This window comes from Kogia breviceps, chromosome 2 (genome assembly GCF_026419965.1).
Source record: "Kogia breviceps isolate mKogBre1 chromosome 2, mKogBre1 haplotype 1, whole genome shotgun sequence".
Lineage (NCBI taxonomy): Eukaryota > Metazoa > Chordata > Mammalia > Artiodactyla > Physeteridae > Kogia > Kogia breviceps.
This window is the reverse complement of record NC_081311.1, coordinates 90,206,878-90,231,605: the sequence shown is the minus strand read 5'-3', so window position 1 is coordinate 90,231,605 and position 24,728 is coordinate 90,206,878. Positions and strand designations below refer to the sequence as shown.

The following is a 24,728-nucleotide window of genomic DNA, read 5'->3' as shown; positions in this document are numbered from 1 at the left end:
TGGAACCCGAGCTAAACTACAGGGGAAATGGCCACAGACACATGTGTGCTGGCTCCAGGCTGCGGCCCAAGGCTCAGGCAGGAGAGCCTGGCTGTCAGCCCCGACAGTCTCCACAAACACCCAGCACCCTGATGCCTGTGCATTTGGCTACAAGGGCGGCAAATAGATTTTGTCTCGTGTCAACTGGGTGGGCACGGAAGGAAGGTCAGGCTCAGTGAGGAGAGCTGTAACCAGTTGGCAACATCGCGTAGACGCGTGCGGTAGCACGCACCACGTCTCCTGAGAACATCTTTGCAGCCTGTTCTGCCTCCCGGGACGCTGAAGCCCACCCCTCCCTCACGGCCACAGCACCGGGAGGAGAATTCTCAAGTTAGCAACGCTCGTGCTGGGGTCCCTAGGCGCGATGAGCCCAGGAGGTGGGAGAGGGCTCTGCCTCTCAGGGGTCTAGGTGTGGACAGTGGGTCTAGCAGAGGGTCGCTGCCACGTGGACACGGACTGGAAGCCGGGCTGGGGCACCCGGGCAGAACTTCCTCTCTGCTCTGCTGGAGGAGCCCTTGTGGCAAGGGCAGGGCCGCTAGGCCCCTCGTTAATAAGCCTTGCCAGGCAAGTGGACCTCTGCACGCCTCTGCCTGCCCTCAGGTAGACTTGGGGGACCAAAGCCGCCTCCTGCATACATGTTTAAGCCAAACGGGCAAGGAGGCAGGACAGTGGCAGAAGGGATGAGCAGAGCCCAAGAGGACAGGGAGGCTCTGTGCACAGCAGCCACCACCCTCCTTTCCAGCTCTCTGCTGATTTCCACAAGGCGGAACAGACAGGGCAGAGACTGACCCGTCGCCATGGGCTGGGCTGGACTCTGCCAGCACAGGCATGATTTCCTGTCCCAAGAACACTGTGAACCTGGAAGTCTTGTTCTCCCCAAACACACGCACCCGAGGTGGCTGGGAGGAAGTCCCAAGGCCTGGCCATGAACAAGACCTTGGCAGGTCTTGGAGTAGTCAGAAATCAACAGGAAATCCTGTGACCCTGAGCCTGGAATTCCCCACTGAAAGGACCCAGAAAATGAAGCCAAAACAAGAATTCAAGTGCAGCCCCAGCTTCCAGATTGTTCCAGAGCTCTGGATCCTAACCAAGCGAGTGTACAGCAGGCCCATCTTCGGTTTGCCTCTCCAGAACTCTGGCCTCCCCGCAAGGCAGACATTCCGGGACTGCGTCTCCACGCTGTCACCACAGCAGCCAGCCCCCAAAAGAGCAGCTGGCCCTTCACTGGTCGGGGTCTAGTTCCCTGGCTGGGTCCCTGGGAGTCTCAGGTCAAGGATTCTGCCATCTGTCCCCTACATACCTCGCAATAAGCCCCGGCACAGACTGGTGGGTGCCCCACCGGTTGCCCCAGCCCAGGTCTCGGCCAGGTGCACCCCGGCGTCACTTTTGTGGCTGTGTCGCCACGACCCCTGCCCCGCACCACAGAGAACACCCAGCCCACTGGCTGAAGGCAGAGGGGTGGGCCGACGTGCCCAAGTGCCGGACAGCCGGACCACAGCCCCGTCAGAGAAAATGCCAGCTGTCCCCTGCAGGAGGAGGCCGCTCTGGGCTCCACCCCACAAGGTTAAACCCTGACAGCCCTAGCCCCTAACTGTGCACCTGCAAGAAGGTGCCGGCTCCTCGGGGCCTCATTTCCTCCTCTGCAAAGAGGTCGCCAAGGAGCAGGATCCGCCCCGCAGAGCTGAAGCGAAGAACTCGCTGCCTGCAGCGTACGTACAGCGCGCAGAGTACAGGGCCGGGCAGGCCAAGCGCTGGATACAGAGCGGTTGTTGCCGGCAGCCCAGGGACCCCTGCCCGGGCCGAGCAGGGCTCCCAGCGAGGACAAAGGAGGGAGACCGCGCGTGCCACGTCCTCCTTCACACATTCCGCCCAAGAGCCGGGAACACAGTCTGCCCGGTTACCCGCAGGGAGACACCCTCGCCCCACCCCGGCTGGACAGCACACAAACACTGCCGAGGGCACGGCCACCACCTAGAGGCCAAACCCCAGAGCTGGGGGGCGGGGGGGCACACCTGTGCTCCTGAGCAGGGGCCATGGGGATGCCGGCGCAGAAGTCCCTGCTCCCTGAGATGGGCTGGGACAGCTGGTGGGGCAGGAGGGAGTGGTCACCCCCACCTACCCTGTACCCTTCTCCAACCCTCCGCGGCACCCCAAGGGCTCTCAATCTTGACAGCCAACGCAAGCCTACTTGTTGCAAGACATCACTGAGCTCTAGCCTGGGGTGGGCTGGGGGGAGTCCTCTCTGAGCCAGGTCCTCGTGAGGGGAGGTTGCTGGTTCCAGATAAGGAAACTGTGCAGAGAGGGTCAGAAACCTGCTGAGGTCACACGGGATTGGACCCATGCTCTCTCGTCCCCTCAGCTCCTGGTGGCATCATACAGGCATGACCGTTCAAGACTGCTTTTTCAACAACCCCAGACCATCCCCCACTCCAGTCTCCCACCCACCAGAGCCTAGAAAGCCAGCGTGAGGGCCCGGGAATAGGCAGGGGCTGGCCACAGGGGTCTTTGCAAACTCGAGGGTGAGTCTGTGTCGCTGAGGCCAGGTGATCCCGCACAGCAGTCAGTCACAAGCCATAAGCTCAAAGAAATATCAGGCTGAGGTTAGCATATGAACATATGTGCGTGCATGTGTGCACGGGACTTTCCTGAGGCCTGATCTTCACTATCAGCCCTGCCCTCCTTTCATCTGGGCCAAGTTCTTGTGCTGCATCCATACAGTGAAAGCAGCCACCAGCTTGGCCTCCGGCCCATCAGGGCCCCGGTCACCCACTGCCGGCTCACTCCGCAGATGTTCACGGTCATCCAGAGGCCAACCGGTGAGGGTTCCCGTTCACTCAGGTAAGTCGCTTGGCCTCCCGCGCTCCAGATTCCCCACCGGAGCAGTGGGCTTGTCCAGTGCCCATCCTGGTGTGGCCCCTGGTGAGGGGCCTGAGACACGGAGGCAGGTGCAAGCCCGGCTACAACAGGTATCCCGCGGGTGGTCCTCTGCAGCCTCTGCTCCCTGCTCCCCACCTGACGGCCTCCCAGACACCTTTGAGGGCTCAACCCTCAGCCCCGCTCCGGAAGGCTGCCCTGGCCATGCGCGCACCATGAGCACACAGTGGGGCGCTTTTACCGCGGAGCATCAGCCTCTGGGTTCGCTCTCCTCCAGGACCCTCCAGGCCGCCCACCTCTGTGACTGCTGCGCTGTCTCCTCCCTGAATCCCCACCCCCTCCTCGCAAACCCCGCGTCCTTCCCACAGCTCCTCCCCCACGCCTCCGGGGGTCCCACCTGCTATTTTGATGCCAAAGACCCCAAGCCCACAGCCCTCACCGCTCTCGCTCTCGCTCCTTGCAACTTCAACATGTCCAGAAGCCCCTCCCCCAGCCCCACCCTCACTCTGGGGGCTCCAGCATCTAAGTACCCCCTCAGGCCCTCCCCACCCCAGGCTAACTCATCCTCGGAGATGCCCTGAGGTCCATCCCGTACCCACAGGTTCCCCCTCCCAGTCCCAAAGGAAGCTCTCCTCATTGTCTACACTGGCAGTTCTCCCCGGGATAAAGCAGTTCAGGCTTCAGAGTCAGTCCACCCTGGCTTCAAGTCATAGCTTAGCCATTTTTTGGATGGGTGATGTCCAGTGCGTTCCCTGACCACCCAGGGTGCCCATCTAGAAAGCGGCCAGAAAGCCATCCGAGCCTGAAAGCAGTCGTGGCGGTTACCTCGGGCAACTTATCTGAGCGCCCCATCCGCAGCGCCCTGCCCAGGAGCGCTGATCCCAGCACAGCAAACCCGGCTGCGTTAAGCCGCGCCCTGCCCCCCATGGCCGCCACGCCAGGCGCTGTCCTCACGCCCGGGGCAGCCGGGCCGCCGCCGCCGTCGGAAGGTCCAGGCGGGTGTCCGAGGAAAGGCCCGCGGCGGCAGCTTTCCGGCCATTGTCCCCCGCGTCCCCGCCCTGCCCCCGCCACCTACCCGGGCGCGGCGGGCGGCGAGCTCTGCCGGTGCTGGCGCCGCCGGTACAGCCCCGACGCGGCGAGCGCGCCCAGCCGGGCGGCCATGGCGCGGGCCTCCTCCTGCCGGCGCGTCGCAGGCCGCCGGCTCCGACGGGCCGTCGGACCCCAGCCTCGGGGGGCAGGTGCGGCGGCGGGCAGCCACCAACGGCCGGGCTGGGCGGCCGGACGCCCGGTGTGCGGGGGGCGCCTCGGCCCCCACCCCTCTGCACAGGAGCTCACGTTACGCACTGCGATCTCCAAAGGGCAGCAGAGTCAACTCCGAATAGAAAGGATATTGTTCCCGCCGCGGGGGCAGCACAGTGAAAGCTGAGGCTGGCAGGGTTGGGTCCAGGCTGGGGAGGGGACACGCTGGGAAGATCCCAAAGAGCACTGAGGTGAGAGGTCCAGTCCACAGTGGCAGGGCAGGATGCCCGGAGATCCCGGGTTGCCAGGAGCCTCCGAGGAAACCCTAAGACCCCTGGACATGCTGACCATGGTATAGTCATCTGAGGAGGGCAGTATGGGACTGAGCAGCTTAGGAATCCTGCAAACAGTCAAGCAGCTGATGAGGGATTCCCACACATGCCCACGTTTGCCTTGTTCCCTCCCCTGAGAACCTGCGGCCAGCTAGGAGACCCAGACCAGGGCAGCCCAGTCCCTGGATCTGGCCAACAAATAACCATCCACCCCAAAAGAGGTCCACACTGTCAAAAGCTAGAGGGCAGGTAGCCCCCCCAGCTCACCACGCAGAGCAGAAGCAGCACGATCTGATGGAAGACCGCCAGGAAGGCGCCGTTTCCATACATTTGTACCTAAAGGGACTGGTGGGGTTACTGTGATCTAAGTGCAAACACCCACGGCCAGCATCTGAGCCGTGGCCACTGCTGGCCGGGCAGGCACCATGCTCAGCATTAAATAAAGATCCAGAGCACTCACAGAAATCTATAACATAGATTCCATTTCCCTGAAAAACCTTTCTAGCAAGGTCAGGAAGTATAAGCAGTTATCTTCCTCTGCCTTCCACCATTCCAGGGTGCTGGTCCTCCAACACTGGGGCGGGAGGAAACTGAGGGGATCCATCGAGACTCAGATGCCAGTCCCAGACACCGAGGAACACACGTCATCCAGCAAATCCAAACACGAGGAAGTAAGTACTCATTAACCACCCTGGGGGTCAACCCCCAAACACAGCCAGATGACTGCAAGCATTGGGTGCAGTATAGTTTGTCAAAGCAGCTCGATTCCAAAGGTACCAAGCACTGATCAATTCAACAAATATTTTCTTAAAGGTGGCCCCAGGGGCTAACGGGCAGAGAGAAGCTGAGCCTGGAGCCAACAAGTAGAAGGGTCACCTCCCACCTGCTGATGTAGAGAGATGAATGCTTAAGAAAGCTGGTGTAGAGAGTTTTCCTAGAGGAGCTTCAAGTCGATGGCCTAGGGCCTAGGCACCTGTTACCCATGGGGGTGGAGGTACCAGTCACACTGGGATCCCCAGCCAGCATGCTGGCTCCAGAGAACACAGTTGCAAAAACACAGTAAGAATGAGATCAGCAAAAATGGCAGAATAAGGACCTCTGAAAGTTTGTCTTTCCATAAAAGCAATGAAAAAAACTAGCAAGGAATGTCAGCATCACCTTTTTCAGAACTCTGTAAATTAACCAAAGACTTACAGTAACCCAGAGAGAAAGAAAAACTGCTGAGAAGACATACAGATGACCAACAGGTACATGAAAATATGCTCAACATCACTTATCATCAGGGAAATGCAAGTCAAAACCTCAAGGAGATATCACACCTGTCAGAAAGGCTATTATCGAAAAGACAAGAAATAACAAGTGTTGGTGAGGATGTGGAGAAAAAGGAACACTCTTGCACTGTTGGTGGCAATGTAAATTGATGCAGCCACCATGAAAAACAGTATAGAGGTTCCTCAAAAGATTAAAAATAGAACTACCATATGATCCAGCAATTCCACTTCTGGGTATTTATCTGAAGAAAACAAAAACACTCATTTGAAAAGATATACACACCTCTATGTTCACTGCAGCATTATTTACAATAGCCAAAATATGCAAACAACCTAAATGTCCATCAATGGATGAATGGATAAAGAAGATGTGGTATATAAATGCAATGGAATACTATTCAGCCATGAAAAAAGAATGAAATCTTGCCATTTGAGAAAATATGCATGAAACTTGAGGATATTATGCTAAGTGAAATAAGTCAGACAGAGAAAGACAAATACTGTGTGGTCACATTTATACTTGGAATTTTAAAAGCAAAACAAAAAGCCCAGGTCAGATACAGAGAACAGATTGATGGTTGCCAGAGGTGGGGCGTGGGGGATGGGTGAAATGGGTGAAGGGGGTCAAAGGATACAAACTTCCTTTTGTAAGACAAATAAGTCATGGGGACGTAATGTACAGCATGGTGACTATAGTTAATAATACTGTATTTCATATTTGAAAGTTGCTAAGAGAATAAATCTTAAAAGTCCTCATCACAAGGAAAAAAAATTTTTTTATAACTATGGTGTCTAGTTAACTAGATGTTAACTAGACTTCCTGTGGTGATCATTTCACAATATATACAAATATCAAATCATTATGTTGTACAGCTAAAACAACATAATGTTGTATGTCAATTATACCTCAATAACAATAGATAAATTTAAAAAATAACCAACTGGGAGGGGGTTATAAAAGCTGAATCTTGGTAAGAACACCTTTATGGTGTTTCAATTTATCCTAGTCCTTAATCCCCACTTCCTAACTCCATAGCTGCCTAGAAAAGTAACTGGCTGCATTCCCAGTAATGAGGGAGCAGAACAGGGCTGAAACTCTTTCAAAGCTTCATTCCCAAAGGAGAATGACCTGGTCTTCCCTGGAAGATCCCGCTTGAAAGGCTGGTTTTTATGTGACCTCACTCACACTTACCCAGTGCTCAAAGCCTCTCCTGGGGTGACTTTTTCAAACGTATTACTATTACAACTACCTATGTATTACTATCGTAGCTGCCATTGTCAAAGGGGAACAGTTGGGCTATTGACTAATCAAAAAGCTTAAAAGGAAAAACCAAGGAATGAGATGTCCTTAGGGGCTTCAAAAAGAACCAACATATTCCCGGGAATCTAGAAGGCCATGCGAATGGCCAGGGCTATGTGCATGCTCAAGAAAGTCCTTAGAAGGTCCTAAGCTCTCACTTCTGATGGACCTTTTGGGATCTGTACAATCAGGAAGTGAAGACTAAGGCAGAGTTGTAAAATGCCTGGTTGGATGTTGAAACTGTGCCCTAACATACACTCAGAGCCTTCAGTAAAGGCTGGGAGACTTACTGGTTTCAGACATTCAAGAAAATCTCTGTCCAATCATTAGCTGACTACTAAACTAACCAGGCAGAGACTTCAGTGGCCACAAATGACAGAGATACAGACTTTACAGAATCGTTTCAGAAAAATCACTAAACAAACAATAAGCAGCAACAACAAACCCTGGGGAGTAGGAAGAATCTGGTTTCCAGAGCTGCCACATTATTTTATTTGAAAAGTCCTGTTCTCAGCAAAAATTATGATACACGCAAAGAAACAACAACAAAATGACCTAGACACATTAAAAAAAAGAGCAATCAACAGAAACTGTCCTTGAGGAAGCCCAGATGTTAGACTTACTAGACAGACCTCAAATCAGCTACTATAAATACGTTCAAAGAACTAAAGGAAGCCAGGTCTAAAAAACTAAAGAAAAGTATGAAAATGTCTCACCAAATGGAGAATATCAATAGAGAGAAATTATAAAATGGAACCAAAAACAAATCCTAGAGTTGAAAAGAAATACTAAAGAGAGTCCTTCAGGATGAAATGAAAGGACATTAGACAATAATTTGAATCCACATGAATAAGTTAAGAGCAGGGACTTCCCTGGTGGTGCAGTGGCAGTTAGGAATCCACCTGCCAGCATGGTGAGGACACAAATTCAATCCCTCATCCGGGAAGATCCCACATGCCTCGGAGCAACTAAGCCTGTCCTCCACAACAACTGAGCCTGTGCTCTAGAGCCTGTGAGCCACAACTACTGAGCCCGTGGGCCACAACTACTGAAGCCCACGTTCCTAGAGCCCGTGCTCCCCAAAAAGAGAAGCCACTGCAATGACAAGCCTGAGCACTGCAACGAAGAGTAGCCCTGCTCACCGCAACTAGAGAAAGCCCGCACGGAGCAACAAAGACCCAACGCAGGAATAAATAAATAAATAAATAGGAAAAGAAATAGAAGAAACTGTTAAATTATTTAAAAACAAAAAAGAAATTAAGAGCAGTAAAGGTAACCATAAGATAAATATAAAAGACAGTATAAATGTATTTTTTGTTTTTAAACCTTTTTTTCCCATCTGGTTTAAAAATGACTGCATAATGAAATAATTTAACACAAAAGAAGGCAATGGTGTAGGGATTAAGAAACAAAAAAGACATAAGACAAATAGAAAAAAATAGGAAAGTGGGATGTAAACCCCAGTTATCAGTAATTACATTACATATAAATGGATTAAACTTTCCAATTAAAAATTTTTTGAACTTTTTAAAATGGATATTTTAAATGTGATCCAACTATATGCTTTCTACAAGAGGTTCACTTTAGATTCAAAAACACAAAAAGCTGAAAATAAAAGAATGGAAAAGATATACCATTCAAACAGCAAACAAAAGAGAACTGGAGTGGCTATACTATCAGACAAAATAGACTTTAAGGCAAAAATTGTTACGAGAGCAAAGAAGGACATTTTATGATGATAAAGAGTTAATCCATAAAGAAGAAATAACAAGTATAAACATATGCATCTAACAACAAAGCCCCAAAATGCCTGAAGCAAAAATTGACAGAATTGAGAGAAAAATAGATAATTTAAAAATAATAGCTAGAGACTTCAATACTCCACTGTCAATAATTGATAGACCATTATATAGAAGCTAAGCAAGGATACAGAAGACATAACACTATAAGCCAACTAGGCCTAAAGACATCTATAGAACACTCCACCCAACAATAGCAGAATATACATTCTTCTTAAGTGCACATGGAACATTCTCCAGGACAGACCATATATTAGGACATAAAACAAGCCTCAATACATTTAAAATGATTGAGATCATAGGAAGCATATTCTCAGACCACAGCAGAATAAAATTAAAATCATTCATAAAAGGAAAGTTAGTAAATTCACAAGTATGTGGAAATTAAACGACACACTCCTAAAGAACCAATGAATCAAAGATGAAAACACAAGGGAATTTAGGAAATACTTTGGAATGAATGAAATGAAAACACAACAGACCAAAATTTATTGGATGAAGCTCAAGTGGTGCTCAATTTATAACTGTAAATATCTACAGTAAAAAAATATCAAATCAATAAGTTAACCTCCCATTTTAAGGAACTAGAAACAGATTAGTAAACTAAACTCAAAGTATGCAAAAGGAGGAAATAATAAGGATTAGAGCGGAAATAAATCAGAAACTAGAAAAAAGTAGAGAAAATCTATGAAACCAAAAGTTGGTTTATTGATAAGATCATCAAAACTTAACAAATCTTTATCTAGTCTGACCAAGAAAGAAAGAGAACATTCAAATGACTAAAAATCAGAATGAAACAAGGGACTGAATTTAGAGAAATTTAAAGGATTGTAAGGAAATACTATGAACAATCATATGCCAACAAATTAAATAACCTAGTTGAAATGGACAAATTCCTAGAAAGATTACAAATTACCCAAACTGACTTAAGAAGAAACAGAAAATCCAAATAGGCCAGTAACAAGTACAGGGAATAGGTTAGTAATTTTTTAAAAAAAGAAAAAGAAAAATACCTTCCCACAAAGAGGACCCCAGGACCAGATGGTTTTATTAGAGAATTTTATCAAATGTTTAAGTAGAATTAACACCAGTCCTTCACAAAAATCTTCCCAAAAATCAACCAAGAGGGAACACCCTAACTCAGTGAGGCCAGTATTGCCCTAATACCAACACCAGACAATGACATCACAAGAAAACTACAGATGGACATCCCTTATGAATACAGATGTCCTCAACAAAACTGAATCCAGAAGCCTATAAAAAGTATTGTACAACATGACCAAATGGGATTTATCTCAGGAAGATAAGGTTGTTTTAACATTAAAAAATTGATACAATACATCATATCAATAGAATAAAGGGAAAACACCACATGATCATCTCAGTGAATGCAGAAAACACACTTGACAAAATCCAAAACCTTTCATTATTAAAACAAAACAAAACAAAAAACTCAAGGATCTAGGAATAGAAGGGAATTTCTTCAAACTGCAAAAAAAAAAAACCACAGCTAACATCATACTTAATTGTAAAAGACTGAAAGGTTTCCCTCTAAGGTCAAGAACAAGACAAGATATCCAGCCTTCTCATTTCTTTTCAGCATTGCACTGGAGGTTGTAGCAAAGACATCTAGGCAGGAAAAGGAAATGAAAGGCATCCAGATTGGAAAGAAGGAGTAAAACTATCTCTAATTGTGCATCACGTTTTCTTATATGGAGAAAACCCTAAAGAACTTCCCCCTGACACACACACACACACACACACACACACACACACACACACACACACCTATTAGAGCTAGTAAATTAATTCATCAAGGTTGCAGGATAAAAGAACAATATACAAAAAATCACTAGCAATGAGCAATCTGAATATAAAATTAATAAAACAATTCCATTTTTAATAGCATCAAAAAGAAAAAATACGGGGCTTCCCTGGTGGCACAGTGGTTAAGAATCTGCCTGCCAATGCAGGGGACACAGGTTCAAGCCCTGGGCCAGGAAGATCCCATATGCATGGAGCACATGCACCACAACTACTGAGCCTGTGCTCTAGAGCCCACAAACCACAACTACTGAAGCCCGTGTGCCTAGAGCCCGTGCTCTGCAACAAGAGAAGCCACCACAATGAGAAGCCCGCGCACCGCAATGAAGAGTAGCCCCCGCTTGCCACAACTAGAGAAAGCCCATGTGCAGCAACAAAGGCCCAATGCAGCCAAAAATAAATAAATAAATAGGAAAAAAATACTTAGAAATAAATTTAACCAAAGAAGTGTAAGCCTTATACACTGATAACTATGCAACGTTGTTGAAAGAAATAAAAGAAGACCTAAATAAATGGAAAGACATCCCATGTTCATGGATTAGAAAACCTAACATTGTTAAGATGGCAATACCTTTCCCCCCAAATGACCTATGGATTCAACACGATCCGTATCAAAATTCCAACTGCCAACGGGCAAACTAATCCTAAAATTCATATGGAAATAAATGCAAGGGACTCAGAATAGTTGTTCAAAACAACTTGAAAAAGAACAAAGTCGGAGGACTCACATTTCGCAGTTTCATAACTTACTACAGAGTTACAGTAATCAAAACAGTATGGTACTGGCATAAGGATAAACACGTACATCAGTGGAATCAGATTGAGGATTCAGAAATAATCCCATACATCCAAGGTCAATTGATTTTTGACAAGCCTGCCAAGAATTCACTGAGGAAAGAATAGTCTTGTCAACAAATGATGCTAGAACCACTTAATGACCACATGAAAAAGAATGATTTTAAACCTCTACTTCAGGTCATATATAGAAACTGACTCATAAAAAATTTAAAAAATAAGTAAATAAAAACTGACTCATAATGGATTGAAAACTGAAATATTAGAGTTAACACTAAAGAACTCCTAGAAAAAAACATAGGTATAAATCTCCATTGATTAGGTTAACAGTTTCCTAGATATGAAACCAAAAACTCAAGTAATCAAAAATAAATAGGTAAATAGAACTTCATCAAAATTTAAAACTTTTGTGCATTGAAGGACACTATCAGGAAAGTTAAAAGACAATCCACAGCGGAAAGTATTTGTAAATCATATATCTGACGAGTGTCTAATATCCAGAATACAAAAAGGACTCTTACAACCCAACAATAAAAAGAATCTAATTTTAAAATGGGTACAGAATTTGAGCAGACATTTCTCCAGAGAAGATATACAAGTGGCCAATAAGCACCTGAAAAGGTGTCCAACATCACAAGTCACTAGGGAAATAAAAGTCAAAACTATAATGTGATACCACTTTACACCTACAAATGCAGATAATGATGTATTAATTAGGACGTGGAGAACTGGAACCCTCACACATTCCTGGTGGGAATGTAAAAAAATGTGCTGTTACTTGGAAAACAGCTTGGCAATTCCTCAAAAAGTTTAACATAGAGTTACTATGTGACTCAGCAATGCCACTCCTAGGTATATGCTCCAGAAAGTAGAAAATATATATAGGTATGTTCACAGCAGCATTATTCAGAAGAGCCAAAAGTGGAAACAATTCAAATGTCCACCACAGATGAACATATAGACAAAATGTGGTATACCCATATAAGGAAATATTTGGCTAAAGAAAGGAACAAAGTACTGATTCATACGACAACATAAATGAACCTTGAAAACACAATGCTAAGTGAAAGAAGCCAGGCCAAAAAATTTAAAAAAAGGTGACATAATGTATGGTTCCATCTATACGAAACGTCCAGAACAGGCAAATCTGTAGAGACGGAAAGCAGACTAAGAATTGCCAAGGGCTGGGGGAGGGGGTAAATTGGCTGCAAATGGGTTTCTTTTGGGAGTGATGAAAATATTCTAGAATTAGTAGTGATGGTTGCATAACCTGGTGAATGTACTAAAAGCCACTGAACTGTACACTCTGAAACAGTGAATTTCATGGCATGGGATTCCTATCTCAAACGTCTAAGCAGCACACACGTAGTGATGAATGCAACTATGTCACTTACTAGGGCAGAGACAAGGGCCAGGGCAGCTGCCAGCAAGGCATGAGATGGCGCTGCCTCTCCGGCTGAGTGGTTAGTGCCACGCCCAGGGGAGCCAGCGACACCACCACGAACAGCCTCTCTGCCAGAGCCAACCTCACTGGGGGGCTGAAGACGACTTGCCCAGATCCTTTGGCATGCCTGAGATGATGAGTGGTGTATTCCAACCTTCTTGCCTCACAGGAAATTCGAGTAAATAGACATCATCAGAAATTCAGAAGATCTGAATAAACAGAACAAGGAGCACAGTTCAGGTACCTCCCTCCCTCTACCCAGCTCCCCACCCAGAAATGAAGCCCACAGGAAGGTTCAGGCGAGAGTGTGCACGTGGTAGGTGGAAGCAGGGAGCAGCGGGGGTGCTGCAGAGGCGAGCCAGCAGCTGTGCGGGGAACGCCCGGCCCCCCTCCACTGCGGTGTGCCCGGGCCATCCTGTGCCACATCACACTGCGGACTGCTCAGCTTCCTGAATTTCGTGAACTGGTTCACATCACACAGGTAGCCTGAAGTGAGCCCAGGTAGAGGTGTTGTTATAGTACGGAAGTGGGCACACGGTACAGGTCAGGCCAGCCAGAGATGGGAGTCTACTAGAAGCAGAGGAAAAGGGAGGAGGTGAGGGGACATGGGCCGGGCCCAGCCTGGGGCTCAGGCCTCAGCTGCACATCCCATGTCACCCGTTTCCCACTTTGCTTAAACCCTTGACTCCATCACAGCCCCATGGGCTGTCCTGAGGGCTCTGGTTGCCACCCTAGCTGCACCTAGGCAGGTTCCTCCGCTGAGGGGTCACTGGCCGTATTCCTGAGGAGGGTGGGGAACAGCTGGGCGCACCATGGGGGTCGGGAGAGGCTGGCAGGTGTGAGGACAGGGCTCTAGCAGCCCCACTCTGTACCGTACCGACGTGGGACCCAGCTGGGATCTGGCAGCCTCTGCGATGCCGGTCATGTGGTGGGTGGGACTCGGTGGGTAGGCCAAGCCACTGAGTCACACTGTTGTGAGCACCAGGTCCCAGGCTTCCTTGGGAAGAGAGCTGCCGCCAGGCCAGGTGCCTGGGTAGGGGACGTAACCCACCCAGGCTTGAAAACCAGTGATGCCAAAGGCCCCTTCAGCTGGGACAAAGATGCAGTGTTTTTAAGGTCCAGAGTTCCCAGGGCTGCAGCTGGGGCTGAGCCTCTTCCCACAGCACAGCTGCTCCCTAAGCAACCACGCCCACGTTGCAGGCCTCATTCACTCTTCCGCCCTAGCTCAGCCCTCTCCTGGGCTGCAGGCCCTCCATGTCCAGTCTCGGGGTTTCCCCCTGGACTCACCACAGCTCTTCGAATGCTTCATGGCCCAAACTAGCTCTGTGTCCACTCCCACACCTGCCACCACAAACTGGGCATCCTCTTCCTGAATCCGCCCTGGGTCCAGACTCCACCCCCCAGGTCCCCTGAGTCCGTCTAGTCTTCTCGAGCCCCATGGCTGCCAAGGAGAGGCTCTCTCGTTGCTTGCCTCCTGGCCAGTCTCTTTCCCCATCTCTTCCTCAGCATCCCCAGAGGAGTATTTCCCAAGTGCCTGGTCATGCATGTCACTCCAGGTCACTTCAGGGGCCCCCCGCTGCCCTCCCTCTGGTCTCATCTGCCCCAGTCCCATGGAGGGCTGGGGTTTTACGCCGTTGGCAGGGAGAGGCCCAGAAGGTACATGAGGTGTACAAGGACAGGGTCATTTCCAAAGGTCAGCCTGGTCTGGGCAGCAAGGGATGATGTGGGGAGAACCAGGATCCAGGTGTGAGAACTGCCCTGGCATCTCGTGGGGGCAGTGGACGTGTGGAGGGCATGGTGGCATGAAAATGAAACTTCACAGCTTCTGGGGCAGGAAAAACCTCTCCCACCCCCAAAACTGGGTAGAATGTCCACTGCTCTGCCAGCCTGGCCCCCATGCCTGTGTGGGGAGGGGAGGCTAGCCAGCCCTGGCACCGACGCTGCACGCGGTAGGCAGACTTCAAAGGAGGGTGGAACACTGTGCTCACAGACCACTCACAGCTTGTGGAAAACAATGAGCAGGAGAACACACCACAAGAAAAGAAGAAAGCCACCAAAATGTTCCTGGGGACATTTCTGAGGACTGGAACTGCTGGTGTTTTCTTTCTTTCTTCTAATGTTTCTGTTACCTTTTTTGTTTCTGGGTTTTTCCAAACTCTCTAAGATGAGCAGTTTTACTTTCACAAGGAAAAACCCGACTCAGTGTTTTCCAAGGCTCACTCTGGTCCGTGTCACTTGACGACAAGCATCTTTCAGGCTCAGGGAGCCCGCTGGAGCCAGGCAGCAGCTGGGGCAGGCTGGCCTCTGCTTCCCCCCACCACCACCACCGCCTGCCTTCCCAGCTTCTCCTGCCGGGCTGCGTCTGGCTGACCCGACGGCGCCCCCTCTCCCTGGAAAACCCCCAGGAATCAGGGTTGAGAGGACTCCTGCTGAGGGAACAGAGGTGCGTCCGGGTTTCTGCCTCAACGCCCACCCAGGGCATCTGGGCAGAAGCTGCTACAGAAGCTGGCACCCTGAGGCTCTGCCCTACGGTCTCTTCTGCGCCTGGAGAACCACCTGCCACGCATCCCACCCCCACCCCACCACCCACCTGTCGCTGCTCCTGATTCTGTCCCTGTCCTTCTTTCTCCCTTCTCTTCCTCGGAAGCTCCGAGGGTGTGGAGTAAGGCTGCCGGCAGGGGCGCCCTGCGAGGGACCGGAGGATGCGAGCATACTAGGAGGGGTGAGCACTTGGGAGCTGGCTTTGTCCACAGACTTGGGTCGCGACAGGAGGTCTGGGAAGTGGGCAGCAAATCGCATGTGAAGCACAGGACTCCCCAGGTGACAGGATCCGTGCTGGTTCCTGGGGCTGCCCTAAGACTCGGGGCCACAGCCTTAATAGCGATCAATGTGCCCCTGCAGCCTGGGCAGATCACCTAGGTTTGGGTCCACCACCCTGTCCCGAGTGGCCGCTCTCCATTCCTGGGCACTGCCTCCCCAAACCCCTTTCCCCAGCAAAGCCACAGGGTCCCCTCCACCCTAGTCAAGGGGTGGTGAAGAAGAGCATCCTCCTCCCAGGGATTGGCTGGAAGGGGGTGCCCGGACCTCAGAGACCAGCCCCTCCCACCCAGCCGTGAGTCATGCACTTGTACCCAGCAACGTTCCAGAAAGGGCCGCAGAGGCCAACACTGGCCAGAAACTGCTGGACATGTGACTGGCCTGGTGAGTCACTCGGGCTCTGTGGCCTCAGTCACCGCATCTGTGAAATGGCCACAAGAGGTATAAGAGCAGAACCTAGGCCAGGCCTGGGGGAGTTTCCTGCCCCCAGCCCATCCCCGTGCAGCCTATGTTTGTGGGCAGTCCTGGCCAGGCCCCCAGACAGACCTTTTACCATTTTTACCATTCCTGGCTTACAGAAGGCTCCAGAGGTGAGGCCGCGCAGGATCACACAGGGAAGCTGGTAGAAGCCAACAGCCTGGGTTTTGACGCCCTGCCCTTTAGTTGGTTGTGACCTTGAGCAAGTTCCCCGGCCCCCCTGAGCCCTGGTTCCCCGGAGGGGCGGAGCTCACAGCCCCTTGGTGCGGGGGACGGAACAGGCCCTTCACCTGCCTGGAGCCGGCGGGCGGGCGGGACGCGCGGGTCAGAGACCGCTGACCTGACCGGCGCTGCCGCCCGGGAGCGGTCGAGGTGGAGGGGCCGCGGGAAGCCGGCGTGCGGGAAAGGCTCCGGGCGGGCGGGGGTCCTGTCGCGCAGCCCCCCTCCCTGGCCAGCGGCGCCCTCCGCCCGGGGGCAGTTACCTTCCCGTCATGGTGGCCGAGCGCGCCGAACCGGGGCCGCCTCGGGACCCCCAGAGCCGCCTTCGCCGCCGCCGCCCGCCGAGCGCCCGCCCGCAGGTCCGCGCGGAGCGAGGAGACGCCCAAAAAAGGCTGGGAGCCGCTCCGCCCGCCGCCCAGCCCAGCCCAGCCCAGCCCAGCCACCCGAGCCGGAGGTGGGGGCCGCAGCCGGAGAGCGGGGGCGGGGGGGGGCGGAGCGGCACGAGGTGTGGGCAGGGCGGGCGAAGAGCTGGGAGCCCAACTCTGCAGCGCGGGGAGGGGGGCGCCGCGCCACCCGCGCCGCCTTGTCTCGGGGGACACCCGAGCTCGGCCTGCGGCGGGCGCGGGCCACGTCCTCCCCGCCGGCTTCGCCCGCCACCTCCCGGATTCCGGGCATAGCTTTCCTTTAAAAGGGAGGGAAGTTATAATAAACGCGAACGAGCCCCCTCGCCCCGCCGGGGCCCCCCACCCGGCGCTCCCCCTCCGCTGTCCCGGGCCGCCCTGGAAAGCGAACACACGCAGGGGGTGAAAGGATGGGGGAGAGAGCGGCGGTGCTGAGACCACCTCCCTCCCCGCTGGCCCCCAAGCCTGGAGTCCCCGCTGCGGCCCCGGGCAGGAAAGGGGGTCACCTTCGCGCTTTAATTCCGCAGACGGATGTTTCTGGGCACCGACTACCTCCCGGGGCACTGGGGACTCCCAGTCCACGCAGTCCCGCCTCCAGGGAGGTCAAGGTCGAGGGGTGCCCCTCGGAGTCAGGAGCCAGGTTCTGCATACTCAGATGCCAGGCCAGGAGATTACCTAGTGCCCTCCCCAGGAAATTGCCATCTCATCCAAGTCTGTGAGCAGCCCCCTAACCCAGCAGAAGGTACTTTGTAAAGACAAACCAAACGCCGAAGTTGGGGAGGGGGACCAGGTACTACTCCTCCTTCCTATGATGAAGTGCTCGCTACTGGTAAGCTAGAGAAGAGCCATTAAAGTGACCTGGTGATATAAAACCATTTAGGGAATCTATTCTGAGAAAAGTGTTAAACAAACAAACAAAACAAAAGCCTCACTCTACCTAAAGGCAGATATTTCTAGCGGGGCGGTGGAGATGGCCCAAATGACACCGTTGGGGGAGGGGGGGCGGCGGGGAGGCGGGCAGAACTGAGCAGCCTGGTCTATTAACCCGACTGAATGTCGCGCATTACTTCTTGACAACAGACAAAGACTATCTAGAAATGGCCATGCAAAATAGCAACCTATGAATAAACAGGGTCATTCAGAAAGATGAACTGATACTACCGTGCAGCCTTATATCTGCAGAATAAGCTTGGAAAAGGCACCTGTTCCAAAGTAGCTGATATCTTGAAATGAGTGTGGTTTGCAGTTGTTCTTTTTGCGAACGTGTCTTAGCTGATTCTGGTTAACTGTAATTTGATGGTTGATTAAGTGTAAAATGTGGATGATTTCTTGGGTCGTCTGCCTGTTGAGAGATAAATGCTTTCCATAACTGCGAACACAGAGAAGCAAGTGTGCTGGGGGCTGTGCACCAGAAATGGACTGGATGCCTAAGCGAATACTGGGGTCCTGTGGGAACCAAAGGGGATGAAAAGTAGACAGCAAAACACCAAAGGGACCCGCTCCCGACCTGTGGGGGATCCCATGCCTGCCCTCCAGCCTTCCAGCCTCCCTTTGTACTGCTGCTGAGCAGGAGACTGCCTGTGGCCAAACCAGAGGCCCCTGCTGCTCACCCATCATCCAGAGTGCCTCTTCCCTGTGCCAGGGGAACACTCAGCAAGAGCTGGGGGGCGACCGTGGCATCGTTCAGCCCCACTGGAGATGTGGAGCCTCCAGGAGTCATGGGCCAGCCTCCTACAGTGCAGCTACAGGTCAGATTTGCAAGAAAGAGCAGGCAGTTGCCTGGCAGTGGTTATTCAGATGTTCACTCACTCATCACCCCTTCATTCAAGACTATTCACGGTATATGAGCACCGGGGGTACAGCTGTGAACAAGAGGACCTGGGCCAAGCTCTCACTGAGTTTAGCTAGGGCGGGGGACAGACTGTAAACAAATAAACATGATTTTAGACAGGGACAAGTGCTGCAAAGAAAAATGTACCAGGCTGCTTTAGAGTGGAGGGACAAATGGAGGTGATGTTTGAATGAGGAAAAGAGTTGTCGGAAAAAACAGCAAGTGCTGTTTTGTTTTTGTTTTCGTTTTGCTGCCCTGAGGTCAGAAAGGTGGTCTGGAGAGCGGGAGGGCGGGGCATGGGGAATAAGGGAGAGGACAGGGCCAGAGCGCAGGGGCAGAGTCTAAGCAAGCACGGACACAACACTGACACCAACCTGGATGAATCTCCAGACATGACTCTGAGTGAAAGAAGCCTTATGCAGAAGAGCTCCTGCTCCATTTATATCAAGCTCTACAGCAGAAAAGCTAGCCGGTGGTGGGAAAAAAGTCAGGATGACAGCTGCCTCAGGGTGTGCGTGGGGGGCAAGGATTGGCTGGAAAGGGGCGTGAAGAAACTTTTGGGGGTGATGATAATGTTCTATATCTTAATAGGGGCTTGGGTCACACAAGTGTATACTTTTGTCAAAAATAATGAAATGTACAGTTAAGATTTGTGCATTTAATCTTGAGAAAGCAAAACAGAGCTGGAGGAATCAGGCTTCTGGACTTCAGACTATACTACAAAGCTACAGTAATGAAGACAGTATGGTACTGGCACAAAAACAGAAATATAGAGCAATGGAACAGGATAGCAAGCCCAGAGATAAACCCACGCACATATGGTCACCTTATCTTTGATAAAGTAGGCAAGGATATACAATGGAGAAAAGACAGCCTCTTCAATAAGTGGTGCTGGGAAAACTGGACAGCTACATGTAAAAGAATGAAACTAGAACACTCCCTAACACCATACAAAAAATAAACTCAAAATGGATTAAAGAGCTAAATGTAAGGCCAGACACTATCAAACTCTTAGAGGAAAACATAGGCAGAACACTCTATGACATAACTCACAGCAAGATCCTTTTTGACCCACCTCCTAGAGAAATGGAAATAAAAACAAAAATAAACAAATGGGACCTAATGAAACTTAAAAGCATTTGCACAGCAAAGGAAACCATAAACACATCGTTGCACATCCCAGGGAATGTAGCGGGGGAGTGGGCACTGTGAACCTGAAGCTCAGAGAGGTCCCATCTCTGCAAAGATGTGGAAGGTTTGATGCAGATGGAGTTTCAACCCTGGGGCTCATGAGGTCACTGAAGGTGTCTGTGCTGAGCCAGGAGCCCTCCAAGGGTGAGAGGTCAGGAGCCCTCCAAGGGTGAGAGGTCAGGGGACCAGGGAGTGAGGAGGAGAGGAGTGAGGTATCACAGAAGCCCGGAGGGCATGACTGCTCCCATGTGCAAGCTGCTCCGGTTGCAGGACAGGGAGGGACCTGGCTTTGGTGTCAAGAGCAGGCCCATGCGTGTGAGGGGACCTGAGTCCATCTGGAGGGGTGCGGTGGGACCCTGCAATGCCCCACTCCTAGGAGCACTCCTCACTATGGTCATGCAGACGGTGCTCCCTGCAGTGGGGCATGCAGCACCCTAGGGGGAGAATGGAGGTGACAGAGAATGTTATAACTGCTTGGAGAAATCCTGCTCTAGGGGAGCAGAGACGTAGGAGGGAGGGAGGAGGAAAGGGTGCAGTTTGGAGGCTGGGGTTTGACAGGGAGGGAGCCCCTGATGACACTCCGAAGTGAGGCTTGAATCACCCACTTAATGTGATGATTCAGAGCAGGACAGATGAAGCTTTGAGAAGTCACAGGTCAAGGCTGGGCCACAAAGCAAGCAGTGGAGTGGCACGGGAGCTATCCTAGAAAGGACCCGGAGGCGTGGGGTCCCCCCGGGCACAGGCCCCACACCCTCTGGGCCTCGGGGCACCTGTAAGCACCCCCTTCCCAGGGGGTTTCCCTGGCTGCCCCGCCCATCCACCCTCTCACTCCCCACTGCAGCCCAGCACCACACCTGCACTAGCCCTGGTGGGGGGCTGGGGGTCATGGGGGCCAAAGGAGGGGCTGGGCCTCCCTCAACCAGCATGGCCTCATCAGTAGGATGAGGACGGTGAGAAGTGGGGGTCTCCAGGCGCCTCGAGTGGCCTTCTCTCTAGAGCCAGGGCCCTTCTGCCACGTGGCAATGGGATGGAGAAGGAGGTCTCAGGGCGGTCTCAGCATCTCTCCTGCCCTGGCAGGAGCAGAGAGGCCTTCCCAGCAGGCAGGATGGGTGTCACAGCCCATGCGATGTGAGGGCCCCGGGGGGCTCTCCCCCTGCCTCTGGTCTGGGCATTTCCCTCTCAGGGTGTCGGGGGTGATCAAGCACTAGTCCTCGTAGGGTAGGAATACATTACTTAAATTAGCCAGCTCCTTCGAGTGTAAAGTTTGTTCCAGAAGTGCCCTGCAAGAATCCCTGGGGAGGGCTAGGGAAGCTCCTGGACTGTTCCAGCCGGAGCCTCTCCCCAGCCCAGGCTTCCCAAGGCTGAGAAATGAATAGCGGGCAGCACACCCACAGACACCAGAACATTTGTCACTTTGACACATACATTTTTCTATTTTAAAATGTGAGCATGCCCTCAGAACACACCGTCTGACCAGCACAAAATGTCCTTACTTCTTGGACCACGCAGTGCTCAGTGAAATAAGCGGGTGGAATCATAACCCACTAATGCTTGTAACACCTGTAGAACAAACAAAGAGACCCAGAGACTTTCTTCAGGGTAAGGAGAACACAGGACCCTTCTTCAGAGTCTGGTTTACTCAGGGGTGTTGCTGAGCCAAGGAGCTACACCACTCATGGCTCGGCTTCCTTTCCAGAGACTGCCTGCCTTGAACTTTGAAGAGAAAAATGCATCTCACTCTTACCTTGGCTCTGGGACAGACTTGACTCAACTCCCGAGTTTGGAACAAGAGTGGCCAGAGAACAGCCCCCAGCAGGCATTCAGCAATGCCACATTTTTGCACCTCAAACATCATGGCCTCCATCACCCAACAAGAAACCACCTGTGCACAGTGACCACAGAGTTCTTCACGTGCAGGGTCCCCAGCCTCTCCCTGCTTCTAAAAGCACCTTTCTTCCATGCGCCGAGGTCCGTTTCCCTTTCCCTTTCCCTTTCCCACGAGGATGACCAACAGCCAACCTCCCCATCGGAGCATCTCCACCCGTGTCCAGAATAAAGATCGGCGGTGCCCACGCCCAACCGCAGCCTGTCCATCCTTGGCCTGCCCAGCAGGAGGCCCAGCATCCGCCAAGGTAAGCTGGGCATTCCCTCCAGGGCTGGTCCCTTTCCCCATTAGTGACATTAGCGTGACCACTTAGAAGGCATAAAGGGAATGGCAGGGAGAACCAGGAACAGGGCCCCACGCACATCTCAAGCGCAAAAAGCACCACTCGCTGCGCACCACGCAGCGTCTCTACCTCAGAGGGCTGGGTCCCACTCCGCTTCGTCCTGCTGCTTCCTGCCCTGAGCACCACCATCCACTTCTCTGGGGAAGAGCAGCTGCCTGGCCCTCCTGGCGCGGCCACGTGGTCGAGGCGCGGGCAGCTCCTGGGAGTGTCCATTCACCACGGGGTGCCCAGGCATTTCAGCCCCATCTCTCCCTGGACAGGAGGCTGGGCTGGAGCTGGCGGTGGGGCAGGAGGCACTTCTGGGATCAGGAGAAGATGGAGGAAGCCGAGGAAGGAAGGGCCGGCCTCCCTTGGGGGGGGGGGGTGCCTGCTGGGCGGGCCATTGAAAGTCTATTCCCTGCCGGCTGGGAGCCAGGGCTGCAGAACAAATGGAGCGACAGCTGCCCTCTGAATTCAGAGGGGCCAGCAGAGGTGCAGCCGCCCCGGGGGGCCTTCGTTTGGCAGCTGCTAAACGGAGCATTCACTAAACTGGGTTCATGAGCCCCTGGGAAGCCTGATGCTTAGAACAGGTACACAGGCCAAAGCCACCCCCCGACAAGGGCACAAGAAGAGAGAACCTGCAACCACATGGAATAACCCAAGAACGCTTACTAAGACACCTCCCTGCCAGTTACTGTTTCCCCAAGAAGGAAATTCTCAGGATTATTTATGTCAAATCAATTATAATCTTCTGCTATAAAATTTTCATTGTATTGGAAAATGCCCAGAAGTAGAAAGAAGAAAAATTACCTTGAGTTGCACCATCCAAGATGAGTGCTGATGACACTTCTGTTCCAGTCTCATTTGGGCAGTGATTTGGTGATCTGTTTGCAGAGTTATTCTGTGCTCCTTTTGTGTTTGCAATTCCATGCTCTGTTTCTTCATGGCAGATGTCCACACTGATTGGCACTTAGCAGGGCAGCCCCCGTCGTCCAGCTCTGGGCATCAGTCACACTGTGCAGTACATAAATGCTGCTCCGGGATCTCCCTGGACTTGTGCTGCTTGCTAGGGGTGGGCCGGCATTCGTGTGCACAACTTTTACGAGGATGACTGGTTTTCGTTTTTCCATCAAACGTTACACCCCTCGAGGTTGGAACTGTTGAACTTTTGCACAACATAGCACCCAGGAGGGCCAGCTAGATCTAGAGCAGGCACTCAGCCATTTGCTGGAACCAGTGATGTTATACTGTATTGACATGTTGTTTAAAATGACTTGCTATCATGCTATAAATATGCTAGACACCAGAATGTAAACTCTCCAAGGACAGACTCCTGCCCTGTTCACTGCTCTACCCCCTGGACCAAGGACAGGGCTCTCTCTACTCAGAGAAGCTGCTCAGTAAATATTTGTTAAATGAACATTGTTTTAAACATTCTTGGTCAGTTTTATAAACGTATGATGAGCTGCCTAATTGTAGAGTGCATATCATACTCCTGTTGCTGAAAGCATCTCAAATATCATTTTACTCAACACATCAATACCTAAACTGAATTTGTATAACTGAAAGAGTTTACACCTAAGGGAATCTATCATTCAAGGAAATCTTGATGGAAAGTATTCTTTGAAAAATGGAATCTGTTTGGAGATGCAATTAATGCTCAAAGTCATGTTACATATTCCGGACTTTCATAGCTACTCACTAGTCTGAGATTTGCCCTGGGAGAAGCAGGTCTGGGAACACCCCCAGCCCCGCCAAGGCACAGTAACTTTGACCAGCACTAATGCTACTCCATTAACTGACCAGCTACAAGGAGGCCCAAGGCCTCTGACCGGTGCCGCCCAGAGAAGCTGTAATTCCACCTGCGTGTCTGTCGATTAGGACCGAGGCCGTAAGTGTGGGGTCCAAGCATGAACACAAAGCAGAAATCAGCTGCACATCTTTCCCCCTGGGGTCACCCCCAAAGTTGTCTACATGAAGACACTTGGAGCCCAAGGATTCTGCTGGGCAAGAAGGGTGCAGACACCTGGGAAAAAAAGGGGCTGGGCCAGCATCTAATGGTTACTCTGAGGCTTAGGAACACTGTAACAAATGGAAAAACCCATGCTCTGAAGGGCAGTGTGGCATCGTCGTTTGACGAGTATAGACCATAGAGTCAGGCTACGTGGGTTCAGATACTGTCTCACACTTACTGTGTGATAGACAACTGCTCCCCTGCTCTGGGCCTCAGTCTCCTCATCTGTAAAACAGGGTTGATAACAATAATCCTAATAAAGATTTTGTAGGGATTAAATAAACTCATATATGTAAATGGTTCTCAAAAGTATTGAGGATACCAAAGATAGTTTGGTACCAAGGATATAACAAGGTAGAACAAGGATACTTTTATTTATGTGGGTTATATCTATCAATATTTACCATATTAGAAATTAAAATGAAAACAATTTAATTAGTTATCAATTCATTTAAAAATAAATAAGAATGGGGACTTCCCTGGTGGTCCAGTGGTAAAGAATCCGCCTTCCAAAGCAGGGGACGTGGGTCCAATCCCTGGTTGGGGAACTAAGATCCCACATGCCGTGGGGCACCTAATCCCATGCGCCACAACCACTGAGCTCGTGCACCTCAGTGAGAGAGCCCGTGTGCCGCAAACTACAGAGTCCACACA

At 51.2% G+C, this 24,728-nt stretch overlaps 1 protein-coding gene across 15 annotated transcripts in view; it reads right to left on the bottom strand.

The window, feature by feature from the left end:
- The window catches only part of LIMS2 (LIM zinc finger domain containing 2), a 41,849-nt gene extending 18,181 nt beyond the window's left edge, over positions 1–23,668 (bottom strand). For 2 of the 15 annotated variants that reach the window (XR_010839070.1, XM_067025797.1), the window contains exon 1: positions 3,989–4,088. Coding sequence is in view for 3 of the 15 variants with exons in the window: in XM_067025796.1 (XP_066881897.1) it covers positions 3,989–4,074 (86 nt within the window). In the remaining 12 variants the exon portion in view is untranslated. Of the gene's footprint in view, positions 1–3,738; positions 3,918–3,988; positions 4,095–12,867; positions 13,127–16,048; positions 16,151–16,693; positions 16,901–22,150; positions 22,409–22,870 lie in introns of those variants that run through there. The other 13 variants (XM_067025800.1, XM_059052622.2, XR_010839071.1 and 10 more) reach the window with 13 other exon arrangements.
- Positions 23,669–24,728: the final 1,060 nt, after the last annotated feature.